Raw genomic sequence first — 14,688 nt, 5'->3', positions numbered from 1 at the left:
TACTTTACACGTTCCTCTGCATTCATATGCCGCTGTATTTGTGTGAGACCAGTGAATCAGCTGTGAAAGAATGTCAAAGATGTCTAAATGGGATCTGTTTGGATGTGTGTGTTTATTGCAGGAGAAGAAAGGCAGGTATCCTGCCCAGCCTGGAGGACCTGTTGTTCTATACCATTGCGGAGGGCCAGGAGAGAATCCCTGCCCATAAGTTTATAACAGTGAGTAGCAGCCTTACCCACCCGTACACGTGGACTTAACGACTCAACGAGCACTGACCTTACATAAAACACAAAGTCTGTACATTTGTGCTGTCAGGCAAAAACCTCGTATGTGGTGGTTACAAGGCCAGTGAACTACCACACCAATAAGAGTTCTTGGGCCCCAAAGAACTGCAAGAACTAACCCCCATGCATCCGAGATGCCCCCATGACCAGTGAGGGTGGACTAGCACACGCCCCCTTCAATGCGTGCACAGGCAAGCTTATTTTTGGAACATCACCGGGCAACCAATGCGCCACATACCCGGCTTCAACGCACCAGCCTGAAGACACCATTGACAACCAGCACCACAACGAATAAATGTTGGGGGAGAGCGCCATCTATCCACCCAGGAGAGAGCACGGCCAATTGTGCTCTCTTGGTGCCTAGGCAGCCGATGGCTAGCAGCATGACCGGGATTCGAGCTGGACCACCCAGGGCCCCGCTTCCGAAGTTCAGTTTGCTCACAGGGTGACAAACCAAGTGAACACTGTGCACCATTTCAAACCATTCATCCAATAAGTAAACCATCAGCTTAGCTAGCAGGGTAACAGTCTGAACAAATTCACCCCACTTACAAACGTTTAGACGAGATCGTACGACTGCTGCTGAAAGGGCGGAAAGCTGCAGTTAAAGATTTCCTGTGGTTTTGGATCTGTAGCCCACGTGCAGTTATGGTGGGCTTGTTTTTGCACCTGTTTTCAGAGCCTGACATGACCAATCAGTGAGCTCCCAGAGAGCCCCCATTCTCTCTCCATGCTCTTTTTAAATGCACATAGGAGATTGCGCTTATTTGGCTGTGTTCTAGATGGACACACAACAGAAATCTGACACATCAGAAACAATTTTGTAATACCGTCCTCGTTTTGAGAGATTATTAAATACAGCGGTAAACAGTTTCTCTGTTATATCGACAAACCCTAGTCCACATATTGGGGTGGTGGTTCATTCTAGCTTCACTGAAGAAGGAAAAAACTTTCTCAACTTTCAGTGGAAGTCAGTGTAAGAAGATTTTGTCATACTTACGATCATTTCTATTGGTCTATTCATCATGACATTTTCAAACAATGTCAAAAAGTAAAAAACTGTGAAAATAGAGAATAGATGATATACTGACTCTGTTTAACTGAATGGAAATGAATGGCCTAGGCAAAAACTCTCACACCTGCTCAAGGTCAAATACTTGAGGGGATGTGTCCCCTCATTCCTCTCCAGTGACATCAGCTTGGTATGTCACAGGAGACGGTTGAAAATAGTAGTTACTCAATCGCTGCACTCACAGACTCCCAGGGTCAACCAGCAGTACAGTACATAGTGTACCTGAGATCTCAGCTATGGAGCCTGAGTAGCAGCATTATGCTGGTGCACCCTCTTGTAGTACAGGCACAGTGCCCTGTTTAGTTACACTTGGGTTATCTTATCTTAACAGGTTATCTTATTTAAGGCTGTGTACACCTCGCTGTGTCAGACCTTGACACTCTGCCGATAGCAGGGCAGTGTAGTTTACTACAGAATCTGCCATGTTTACTTTACCCTGCCCTGAAATTAAATCGAGAATTGTTGTTATCTTTAAAATATGCTATATAGGGCTTGTTATGCCACAGCTCAGATTGGGTTTGTGTGTGTGTGTGTGTGTGTGTGTGTGTGTGTGTGTGTGCAGGCACTGAAGGCCACTGGACTGCGAACAGGAGACCCCCGACTGAAGGAATGTATGGACATGCTGAAAGTGACCCTCAAGTCCACGTCGGACGGGGTGATGCTGGACCGACATTTGTTCAAGAAGTAAGTCAGCATTGAGGGAACAGCTGTGAAAGGTCCCTCTGACTGATCAACCATATATTTGTGTATATAGAGATTTTTTTTTTGGTCGCTTGGAGAAGGAAATTAGGTCATAGGTAGACATCACCCTAAGCTAGGAATTAAAAGGTCCCTAGAAAGCACTTATTGAGTATTTAAGTTCTTGTTTAAGTAGGTTGGGGTGAAAAATGCTCAGATTCGGTTTAACAAGCTTTTTACCACCCTGTTATTTTGTCCCGAAGATGCATTCTGCTTTATTCGCTGGTTTATGACGCTGGCAAAAGCTTGCAGAACCCACATATCATAGCATAGTTGTAACAAAAACGCTATTTATTTCCAAGACTTACCTGTTAGTGTTCCTGTCCTTTTGGAGTGACGTGCTGTTAGGAAGCTGTGAGGATTCGATTGCATTCAGTGACAAGAGTATTAGTGAGGGCAGGGTGATCACCACCCAACCTCATCCCCAACTCATCCCAGAAGTATTGGATGGAGCACCACCATCCATCATTTGAGAGATCACACTTCCACTGCTCCACAGCTCAATGCTGGGGGGGGGCTTTTTACCCCTCTAGCCCACACCTGGCGTGAGACATGGTACAGATAGGTTCATGTTTATCTGCTCCAGAGAGTCCTTTTATATTGACAATACTTCTCTACAGGGACTTCTCTACATGTCCACAAACATTTGGACATTTAATGTATTGCACATATCAGAGCATGCTTCAGTATTAGTGTTGGCCAGTCATACTCGTGTATTGTGTGTACTGTTTGTGTACAGCGTTAGCACATTTGATCCACTGCCTCATCAAACAGTCTAGACTCAGGGCGAGTTCACAGACAGCGTCTGTTGCCCCCGGGGCAATACTGTGACCAAAAGGTCCGGTTATGTCACAGCAGTTCAGTATTGAGGTCTGAGCCGCTCACAGAGGCAGAACATGCATCGGTCTACCTGAATATAACGAACAGAGATCCCCTCCCCCTTCATCTGATACAGGCTTACATTATCATTACGATTTGCAGCACGTATATGAACTGTAGCTATCCTTCAATCACCATGGTAACTAGCTTTCCTGGGCCCATAGCTTAGCCCACATTATCAGGGGACCGTCTGCCAGAGTACAGTTCTACTTCACGACTGCTTCAATGCAGGTCCAATCTTCAGCCAAACCGTTACCACTTGAAGAGGCCCTAGAACTATATTTATCAAAGCGTGAACCCCAAACACTGTCGTCTCCTTATTCAAAAGAACATCAGAGACAAAAAAGTCATCAGATTTCTGATTACTCAGTTAAAAAAAGTAACTTAGTTGCTTTATTGATTACTTGATTTTAAAAGTAACCAAGTTAGATTACAAGTAACTTTATTAGTAACATTCAGCAGCTGCAGACAACTATGGGACAATTACGGGAATATGAGTTGCTACATGATTCATTCAGGCCTATTGACTGTGTTTTGTCTTGTACCAGTGTCGGCAAAAGGGAAGCTCAAACTCAGCACGCAACAAAGTAAAAGCAGGGGAAGCAAACAGGCATCCACACTAGGCTAAAAGCTAAAGCAAGCCGATACTAGCATCTCTACATCACCCGCTCCCTCAGAACCAAACTGGAGCTAAAAACACATCAGAAGGGAAAGCACTGGATTATTTTGTTTACTGGTAAGACTCAAGAAAGCCAAACTAGGGTAGTAAGCAAGTGCTAGGCTAAAAGCTAACCCAGCTAAAATCTCTCCAGCAATGCTTCTCCAAAATCTAGTCCAACATAAGCACCTATGAAATAGGTATGAAATATTTTCATCAATGAGGGTTAAAATAGCTTGAATAACAGAAGCTGGCCCCCCAGATGAGTTAGCACTACCACTAGAACTAACTAAATGACTCGTTTGGTTTTGTTTTGTTTTTTTCACAAGATTTCTTTCCTCAGTGGATGATGTGCCGCCATTAAATGCAGTAGTCTAGAGTTCTCCAGACTTCTGCAGATGGCTGCTATTTGTCTTATTTAAAAGGGAATCGCTTAGTTCTGCCTGAGCAAACCCCATACAGTCTCGCTACACTCACGCTATACTGGGTCACACACCACATGCTGCTGATTACTAATGCCTTGTTCCCTTAGGCATCCTGATGGATCGCTGCTTGTCAGCCTCCCAGCCTCTGAGAGTCCCTGAACTGTGTCATATTTACTGCTGATGCTGGATAAACCAGTGGCTTGTTGGCAGCTGTGAAATAATGTTCTAGATGTATGCTCGCGTTAGGCCTGATAATTTATGGAGCATAGTAGGCAATGTTGTGAAGTGCAGCAAATAAAGCCCTGAATAAAAGTGTGTGCAGTTACAGGTTCCATAAACCGCAATGGCACTGCTACCATATTTTACTAGTCATACAGTCCTCCGAAAGCTCTGTTTGTTTTGTTCACTGTATAAGGGTCACAAATGAACGCGGTTTACGGCAGTTTTCGAGTTTCTCGCTGCAGCAGTATTGGCAACAAAATTCACGCCAATTTCTTACTGTTTTAAAAACAATCAATTAATTAATTAATGGAGAAAATAAGCAGCAGATTAATTTATAATAAAAATAATCATTAGCTAGAAACTAAATAGATACAAAGATCTCCACCTCACCTGCAGCTTTATTTATTTATTTATTTATTTTAAAAGGTATTTTATATCTACTCCCATCAATAAACTGTATGTATTATAACTATAGTATTTTTCAAGGGTCAGTTTATAATAATAATAATAATAATAATGGACAACAGGAAGAAGAATTGTGAAACCTTATACTGTGACATGGTAAAACTTCACTATTTTCAGAGACATATGGTAAAATCTCATACGGCTGCAACCCCAGCAGAACTTTACTTTCTCTGTCTTCCCTTGATAAACCTAATAAACATCAAAATGGTGCTTCCAGTGCTAATACTGGCTCCTCGACCGGTTAACCAAATACTCAGAGCTACCTGTCCACGTCCTCAGTGTCCAGCGAGAGACAGAAGGAGGGGTATGTGTATTTGTACATATGTGTGTGTGTGTGTGTAGAGACAGGGTCACTGTGTGGGGCTGACCATCTGTTCCCTGCTCTCCCTGTGGCTTCTCTTCCTTCCCTGAGAGCAAACGATGCCTCACCAGAGAGCAGCGTCTGTACAGACATCTACGTTCATCTGGGAGCCAGCTCCCTGCACTGCTATTTTTAGCCCGCTCGTCTGCTCGGAGATGATTAGAGACGAGCCCGGACTCAGCTCCCACATTTTTTACACTGTGATAGCGCATTCCTCCAAGTCACCATGGCTTTCTGCGTGGCTGTGCCAGTTTGTGGCTTTGCCAGGATCGCTCGGCTTCCTGTTTGTGTAGGGACGCAGGAAGTGCATGGTACGAGGCCTGCTTTCCCCAAAATCAAAGCACAAAGCATGCTGTTGTACAGTGTTGGTGTGCAAATCTGACCGCTTTCGTTTTACTGCCCTGTGACAGCCGGTTGCTTTTAGTAAACATGGCCACACCCTCTCGCTTCAGCCTTTCCTTCTTTATGCCTTATGTTCCTTGTGTTCTTCCACATTGGATTAGACAGGCCTTTCAGTTTGCTTATGAAAATGACATTCGGAGCGGAGCAAATGCTGATTCATGCCTTGGTGTTTTTCTGCTGCTGTCTTAATTAGCAGAGCTGCTTGAAATGGTTGTCTGGCTCCAGGCGAAGTCCTGTGGCATCCACTGCAAGAAAAATGCAAATGCTTGCAGCTGGAAGAAAAAGTCTGCAGGATTTTTGGCTCCGTGCTGAACCCAGAAACTGCATTTGAGAGATGACGAATCAAGAGATGCCTCTAGAGCCTGGGGCTCTGCTGTGGGCGTGTAATCCATCATGTGTGTGAATATACGGCCATGTGAAAACTTTAGGCTGATATCTGATATGTTCTATTCAATCTATTTTATGCTTCTACAAGCTTCTTTCTGAAGGCCTCAGAGAGCTCTTTGGATTTGGCCATGGTGATCTTCTTCACCACTCACTTCAACAATCAAGAGCAGACCAGACTAAATGTCTGAGGTTTAAATAAGACAGACTCCTCCAGAATAATCCTCTCCAACCATGTTGTGATCATCTGCAGCTGATGTTCTGATTTTACACATTTTAAACAGTAATAAATGTGGGACGTTTAAACTTTTGCCTCAAAAAGAAAACTGCATTTCTATTAATTATGTTTCACAAATAATTTCATAAGTTGGGTTTAGTTATTTTACCTCCATCTCTTTGTTGTTCACATGAAGATCAAACGTCCAGATGTTTAAATATATTAAAAAAGACAAAGGTTTTAACAAATTATATATGACAGTATAAATATAGTATACATATAGTATATAAATATATATATATATATATATATATATATATATATATATATATATATATATATATATAATTTATTTATTATTTATTTATTTATTTTATAAATTTATTTTTTTTGCTGCATGCAGTATTGGGAACAAAATTGCAACTGAATTGAAGATGAAAAATTTCTTACTATTTGCAAAGTTAAAAAAAAAACATCTATTAATTAATTCATGCAAATTGTTAGAAAATAATCTGCAGAAGAATTCATCATAAAAATATTAAATAAAAAAATATTATTATTATTGAAAGTTCCTTATGTTTTTATGTTAAGCCACCAGTCCCAGCTGCTGAGGTTTGCCTTTGTTTTTCAGCACCACAGACTGAATGTGAATTTACCGTCCTGCTGTCTTCTCTTTCCGCTACGTTTCATTTTCTGCAGGTGTGTCCAGAGCAACATAGTGCTACTGACCCAAGCCTTCCGCAAGAAGTTTGTCATCCCCGATTTCATGTCTTTTGCCGGCCACATTGACAAGCTTTACGAGAAAGCCAAAAATATGTCTGGAGGTCAGGTAAGACTGATGCTGTGAGCTCATCCACCTCAGCCTCCTCTCCCATCTTCTTCTTTTGCTTCTTTTACTCTAAACGTTGCTAAGGGCCGAGTGGCCAGTGTTAATGTGGGTGACTTGTGTGGTGTTTCCATCAGGTTGCTGACTACATTCCCCAGCTGGCTAAGTTCAGCCCGGACCTGTGGGCTGTTTCCCTGTGCACGGTGGATGGACAAAGGTGAGAACTTCTTCTTATCTGCAGTGAAGGAAGACGTCATACCTGTCAAGAGATTTATTGTCCAGTACAGTACAGTATGACAAAACACTGACAACAGACAAAATACTAAACAAGGTGCACAGACAGTAAAGACAACAGACAATAGACAAATACAGTGCAGGAAGGCAGGGGTGCAATTTAACGTGGTAACATGTTACTACACTAATAAGTAAGTTGGATAGGACAGTAGTCCAGTGTTCACGGTGCATATTAATGCAGGAGTAGTTTGTTCAGGTGTAGTATGTAAAAGTTCAGCAACATGAATGTAAAGGTGCACGTATTTGTCACTGTACAGCGAAATGTGTCCTCCGCATTTAAATGTGGTAGTGAACACACACACACACACACACACACACACACACACACACACACACACACACACACACACACTAGTGAACTAGGGGCAGTGAGTACACACATACCAGAGCGGTGGGCAGCCAACTCCAGCGCCCGGGGAGCAGAGAGGGTAAAGGGCCTTGCTCAAGGGCCCAACAGTGACAGTTTGCAGAGCCCGGGAATCGAACCCACAACCTTGTTATCGATAACCCGGCGCTCTAACCGCTGAGCCACCACTGCTCCACTGCCTGAAACCCTGGTACTGGTGCAGCACTCACTAATATGCAAGTTTTTGTCTTGTTAATATTCAAATTTAAGCAAATAAAAAAAGAAGTTTAAGCCCAAACAAACAATAAAAGTAAAGATGACCATATTCAATAATAATATAGCTATTATTCTGATATTTTATTGTAATAAACAGGATACTTTTCAGAATTTATTGTAGATATTATTAGTACCTTAAGATTAAAATTTAACCTCTAAAGCAGCCTGTGGTCCGCCAGCAGGCTAGGAGTGTTATTCAAAACGAATACCAGAGAACAGCCCCACCAGTTTGTACAGAAGCCCTTGTAGTTGCTGAATAATATGCCTTAGTGTGTAATACGCCTTTCTGCGTTAAGGGGTTAAAGCCAAAAGAAGTAAATATCTTTAAAAATGAATAAGCTTTTAAAGTAGTCACTTAAAATGACTCAATATGGGGATCTAAAAGTAGAAACGTTTTAAAAGTAAACTTTCCTGTATGTGTAACATACTTGGCGAAATAAAGAGATTCTAATTCTGATACATTTCAGACTTCTCTCATCAAAAACTAGTAAGATTAGACAGAGGTTTGGATCTGATTGCTTTTCTTTATATCGATACCCACCAATACAGATACGCTATTAGACAACCCGGAAAATGTGTGACTTAATGTACAAAAAATACAAGCAGTGTTGTGTTCAGAGTCATTTGTTGTTACATAGTCATGGGACTATTGGACGTGGATTAGATGATTAGATTAGACTAAATGATAGTAGATTAGTGCTGCAGTTCTCTCTAGGTAATACCGCAGTTGTTAGGGTTAGGGAAGCGTAATGCTCTGTAGTTGCTTCTGTTATTGATAACAGGACCATAAAGACATGCTTGCTTTTCATGATATCCCATACTGCACCATCATATCAATTTGCCTTTGTCACAGTTAACAGAGATAGTGTTTATTTTAAGATTTCACAACGTCCTCATAAAGTTATATGGAACGGCCCAGCTTGTAAAAAAACTTGTTAATTATATTGTTCTTCCTGTTCTAGTCATTCTCCAGGTTCTGCTTCTGGTCCTACCACTTCATCTATATGTTGACATGAACACATTATGCATATTTATATGTCCATATGTAGTGGACATGCCCTTAAGGTTTTTTTTTTTTGTTTTTGCTGCCCACTCTGAGTCGGCTGATCTTTGTGCTTTCATAGATCACACAGACCTGTAATGTAGGTAAGGTATTAATACTGATGTAAAATCACTTTTTAAAGGACTACTTATATAATTTGACACCCTGGATTGATACAGGGGGGTCCGTAAGTATTCAGACTGACACTTTTTGTTATAGATATAATTTGACCCCTTTGTTCACCACTACAGTGGATTAGAAATGAGCCAGTTTAAAATCACAGCTGTTTTTCACGTCGTCGCTCCTTCATTTCACAAGTAATTAAACGCTTCACTGATGAGCAGTTAGTATAGCCAGTTTCCTCTTTATTTAATGACAAAGATAAAGAGGTCTACAGTTGATTGCAAGTGTTGAGTTTGCATTTGGTAGATGTCCAGGGAATCTTTCTATATGGGAGCACATCCAAACTATCGGAGAGATCCCAGAAGCGTGATAGCAAAATGTATTTAGGTCAAGAACACACTGGGGGGGGGGGGCGGTAGGTGTATCATTGACAAAGTCTACTAACAGGGGACGCCTTCATGAATGTAAATACAGGAGGTTTATCTCAGAATCAGAAATACTTTATTGATCCCAGGAGGGAAATCTCAAGATGCAAATCTCTGGTAACACTCAAAAACAGAATGTCGAGGTTAGACTTTGCTAGAAAACATGTCAAACATGTCATGTCTGCTAATTTCTGGAACGAGCTTCTTTGGACAGATGAAACCAATTTTAACTTGTAGCAGAAAGGTGGGAAGAGAGGAGTAAGGAAAAGAAAAGGAAGGGCCAAAGTGGTTCAAAGCATACCACTTCATCTGTCAAACATGGTGGAGGGAGTGTCATAGCATGGGCATGTATGGCTGCCAGTGGAACTGGGTCACTGGTGTTTATTGATGATGTGACTGCAGATAGAAGTAGCAGGATGGATTCTGAAGTGTATTTAGCTCTACTCAGGTTTGAGTGGAATGCTGTGAAACGAATAGGACGGCACTTCACAGTACAGATGACTCAGGCCATACCATGAAAGCAACCCAGAGGAACTTCTTAAGGCTTCTTAGGAAATGGGATGTTCATGAATAGCCTAGTTGGTCACCTGACCTCAACCAAATTAAACAGCTTTTCATTTAGTGATTTAGTAAAGACAAAACTGAAGGTAGAAAGGCCCACAAACAGGCAGCTACTGAAGACAGCTGCCGTTAAAATGAGCCGTTTTTAGAACTAGAAGAACCCTGATGAGCTGAAAAGTGTAAATGTCAGCACCCTCTTTTGAGCTTGCTTGCTTCTGCTATTTTGTGCTATTTGCATGTCATCTCTGTGTATGTGGACACACACGGTAAACCAGTTTTGACAAAACCTGAGCATAAAGCTTTTGAGTGTGTAGAGAACCGATGGCCTTGACTCACTGCACTCATGATAAAGCAAGATATATAACATGTAGGGCTGCCAGATAAGAACGTCATGGCCCCCTTGTTGTTGTGGTTCAGGGTCCCTTTGACGTGCCGATATTGGCTCGGCGTAGACATATACCGTCCTTATCAGTGTTTACGTTTTATATAATCGACGTCCTGTGTGGGGATGCGTGTCATGAACTTGGCTCTAAATACACATGCTCATGTTTTTAAGGGTCAGTTTTAACATTACTGACTCCAAACTGATGAGAGAGTTTACCGTCATGATACTGCGTAACCTTTCGTAAGAGTTTTGGGTTACTATTGGATTCAGTACAAACAAAGGCAAGGCACACTTTTTTTTTTTGTTTATATATTTTGTCCTACTTGAACCTCCAAGCCACCACCCACCCCCAGCCACGACATCCTATGTACCGTGGATACCCACATGTCCCCAGTGTCCTCTTTCGTGAAAACAAAAATATGGTCATCCTAGCGTTTGGGTCAAATGCCTTTTAAAATGATGATCAGCACACATCCAACAAGGTGTGTCCAAATGTTCGACTTGTCCTGTAGGTAGAAGCAGCCTCATTTGGAGAGCCACTGTGTTGCCCACTATGCTGCACCTACAGCTGTAGCCAGTGGCGACAGTGGCAAGGAAAAACTGCCTCAGATCGAAAGGGAACCATGACTCAAAAGGGGAATAAAATAATAAATATAATAAATAATAAAAATAATTGGTACAATCCTAAAAAAAATGGAATGCACTGACAAACTTAGCAACTCCAACGTCCTAGAAGACGTCCTAGAACACAGTAGATGATCAAGAACACTCCTGGGGGGACGGTAGGTGTATCATTGACAAAGCCTGCTAACAGGAGACACTTCATCTGTCAAACATGGTGGAGGGAGTGTCCCTGTGGTTACCCTGAGGTTTGAGCCGTACTGGGTTATTTAGAAGATTTGAACTAGTCTGAAGACTAAAGGCTTTGGCTATTGAACGAAAGTCTTTTTATTGATCTAAAGGCTACAGACGTTGTTGTGTCAGCGTGTCCTATATATTATGTTACTGATTTGATTGACAAAACAGAGGTTAATGACCTTGACAGGACTGTATGTGATGTAAACGATAATCACGCCCTTTGTCATTTTTCCCTCTCGCTTTCCCACACAGACACACCGTGGGCGACACCAAAGTGCCGTTCTGTCTGCAGTCGTGCGTGAAGCCACTGAAGTACGCCATCGCTGTGCATGACCATGGCACGGAGTATGTGCACCGCTTCATCGGCAAAGAGCCCAGTGGCTTACGCTTCAACAAACTCTTTCTGAACGAGGAAGGTGAGGATTAACTGCTCTGAGCCTCCTAATGGCACCCATCCACCACAGGCAGAGAGTTTAGAGTTTAGCGTTTTAGCAGCTTAGCTCAGAGGCTGCTCTCTTGATGTATCAGAATTCAAATTATTAACCTCAACTGCAAGGTATGAATTTAATGTACTTAGAGTAGTAGGAGGTATCATAGGACCTAGGATAGTCTTTTTGCTTGTGCTGTTGTAGAAGTATCTATATCATAATTCATAAATCAGACAATCTGGGCACTTTTTAATCAAGGGACATTCATGAGGTGTAACGGTACACAATAGTCATGGTTTGAGCCTCACATTTCAGTACAAGTTTGGTACAATAAGGGGGAATACAACAAAACACAAAGGCATAAAGCTAGCTAACTTGGGGTAATTGCTGTATAACGCCCCCTGGAGGTAGTCTGTACAGCCTGTGGCGTACCGTCTATACAGTAATGTGTTACTTAAGCAGTAAAATGTAAATCTTAGTGTGCTGGACATGTTTTTTTGCACACATACCCCACAAATGTCGACTGTCTAACAACCCCGACACACTGTCCTCATTAAATTCACTGTGAATGTTGGAAAGCGATTTTGATGTTTATGTTTATGTTTATGTTCAGTCGTTTTGCTGCAAACAGATCAATGAAAGATAAAAAAAAGAAAGAAATCTGAATGTATAACAAAAAATGTAGAGACAGCAAAACTACAGTTACCATAGCGAGCGATACTCCTGAATCAACTGCAGTTCCCACAACACCATGCAAGTCCAAAGTTTACTTGCTAACTGCTTACAGCTTAAGATTTCCAGGTGAAACTCACGCTTTCACATTTGGCTGTCTTCATCGACTTCTTGGACACTTAGTCCATTGCTTTTCACACACAGCGTATTCTCTGTGCGACTGTACTACATCAAACACATACTGGTACATCCCCAAACGACATATTAAAGCTCTGACCCAAACTGAAGGACCTAACACAGGAACACTATGATCCCACTGACCACAGAAGGCACGCAACAGTGGAGCGGCCATGACCCGCTCATGAAATTCAGATCAGCCTAGTGTGACTCTTTGGATATTGGATATACAGTGAGTCCAAGAAGTATTTGATCCCTTGCTGATTTTCTTTGTTTGCCCACTAATAAAGACACTATCCTTCTGCACTTTTAATGGTAGATATATTCTAACATGGAGAGACAGAATATCAAGACAAAAATCCAGAATATAATTTTAAAGAATATATTTTAATTAATTTGTATTTCAATGAGGAAAATAAGTATTTGATCCCTCTTGCCAAACACACTCAATACTTAGTGGCAAAGCCTTTGTTTGCAAGCACAGCGGTGAGACGTTTGTTGTAGTTAACCACAAGTTTAGCACACACACCAGGGGGAATTTTGGCCCACTCTTCTTTGCAGATCCTCTCTAAATCATGAAGGTTGGTGGGCTGTCGCTTGGCAACTCTGACCTTCAGCTCCCTCCATAGATTTTCGATCGGATTGAGGTCTGGCGACTGGCTGGGCCACTCCATGACCTTAATGTGATTTTTCTTGAGCCAATCCTTTGTTGCCTTTGCTGTATGTTTAGGGTCGTTATCATGTTGGAAGACCCAACCACGGCCCATTTTCAGATCCCTGGCAGAGGGGAGGAGGTTGTCCCTCAGGATTGTGCGGTACATGGCTCCATCCATCTTCCCAGTGATGCGGTGAAGTAGCCCTGTACCCTTGGCAGAGGAACACCCCCAAAACATCATGCTTCCACCTCCATGCTTGACGGTGGGCACAGTATTCTTGGGGTCATAGGCAGCATTTTTCTTCCTCCACACATGGCGGGTGGAGTTGAGGCCAAAAAGTTCAATTTTGGTCTCGTCTGACCACAAAACCTTCTCCCAATAACTTGGTTCATCTTTCAAATGATCATTGGCATACTTGAGGCGCGCCTCCACATGTGCTCTCTTCAGCAGGGGTACCTTTCGGGCACTGCAGGATGTGAATCCATTGTTGCGCAAAGTGTTGCCAAATGTTTCCTTGCAAACTGTGGTCCCAGCTGCCTTCAGGTCATTTGCTAACTCCTGCCGAGTGGTTGCAGGACGATTTCTGACTGTTCTCAGCATCATTGCCACCCCACGAGGCGAAATCTTCTTTGGAGCACCGGGCCGAGGTCTGTTGATTGTCATGTTATACTCTTTAAACTTTCTGATAATTGCACCAATAGTTGTTACTTTCACATCCAACACCTTACTAATCTTTTTGTAGCCCATTCCAGCTTTGTGAAGGTCAACAATTCTGACTCTGAGGTCCTGTGACAGCTCTTTGGTTTTACCCATGTTGGAGACTTGAAATCTGTGTGATCTGTCTGATTCTGTGGACAGGTGTTTTTCACACAAGTGATTAGTGAGAACAGGTGGCTTCAGGTCAGGTAACAAGTTGATTGGGAGTGTCTAACTGGTCTGTAAAAGCCAGAACTGCTAATGAATACTAAGGGATCAAATACTTATTTCACTCCATGAAATACAAATCAATTAATATATATTCCTTAGATTTATTTTCTGGATTTTCTTTTTAATATTCTGTCTCTCCATGTAAGAATACATCTACCATTAAAAGTATAGAATGATCATGTCTTTATTAGTGGGCCAACGAAGAAAATCAGCAAGGGATCAAATACTTCTTGGACTCACTGTATATTCCATGATGAGAAGCCTTGAGGCCTCCAAGCCTTATTACTCCCTGCTAACATGCTTCTGCTGGACTCACCCTTAAGTCTCTCTGAGAATATGTGATAAATACTATTGATAAATCAGAAGTTATCATGACAGGCCTGGAACGTTTATGGCCGCAAGAGTGAGTTATAGGATTTCGTCTTCAGGGATGAGGATGAAATGATACATGGAATTTGCTCTATACCACTTTCATCAGCCAAGATTTGGAGGTTTTAAAAAGCTGTTTTAATTGAAGCACTTTACTTGAGATGAGCATCTAAAAGTAGGTCATCATGCCCATCCCCACAGGAAGAAACACACGAC

General features: G+C 42.0%; 1 protein-coding gene across 3 annotated transcripts in view; it reads left to right on the top strand.

The window, feature by feature from the left end:
* Positions 1 to 14,688, top strand: part of glsb (glutaminase b) — an 81,158-nt gene that overhangs the window by 27,217 nt on the left and 39,253 nt on the right. For 2 of the 3 annotated variants that reach the window (XM_072685471.1, XM_072685473.1), the window contains exons 2-6: positions 122 to 218; positions 1,919 to 2,040; positions 6,807 to 6,936; positions 7,071 to 7,150; positions 11,496 to 11,659. In XM_072685471.1, the coding sequence (XP_072541572.1) occupies positions 122 to 218; positions 1,919 to 2,040; positions 6,807 to 6,936; positions 7,071 to 7,150; positions 11,496 to 11,659 (593 nt within the window). The remainder of the gene's footprint in view (positions 1 to 121; positions 219 to 1,918; positions 2,041 to 6,806; positions 6,937 to 7,070; positions 7,151 to 11,495; positions 11,660 to 14,688) is intronic. The other variant, XM_072685472.1, reaches the window with a different exon arrangement.

The sequence above is a fragment of the Salminus brasiliensis genome, chromosome 8, assembly GCF_030463535.1.
Source record: "Salminus brasiliensis chromosome 8, fSalBra1.hap2, whole genome shotgun sequence".
Classification (NCBI taxonomy): domain Eukaryota; kingdom Metazoa; phylum Chordata; class Actinopteri; order Characiformes; family Bryconidae; genus Salminus; species Salminus brasiliensis.
The sequence above is the reverse complement of the archived record's forward strand: the minus strand, read 5'-3'. Positions and strand labels throughout refer to the sequence as shown.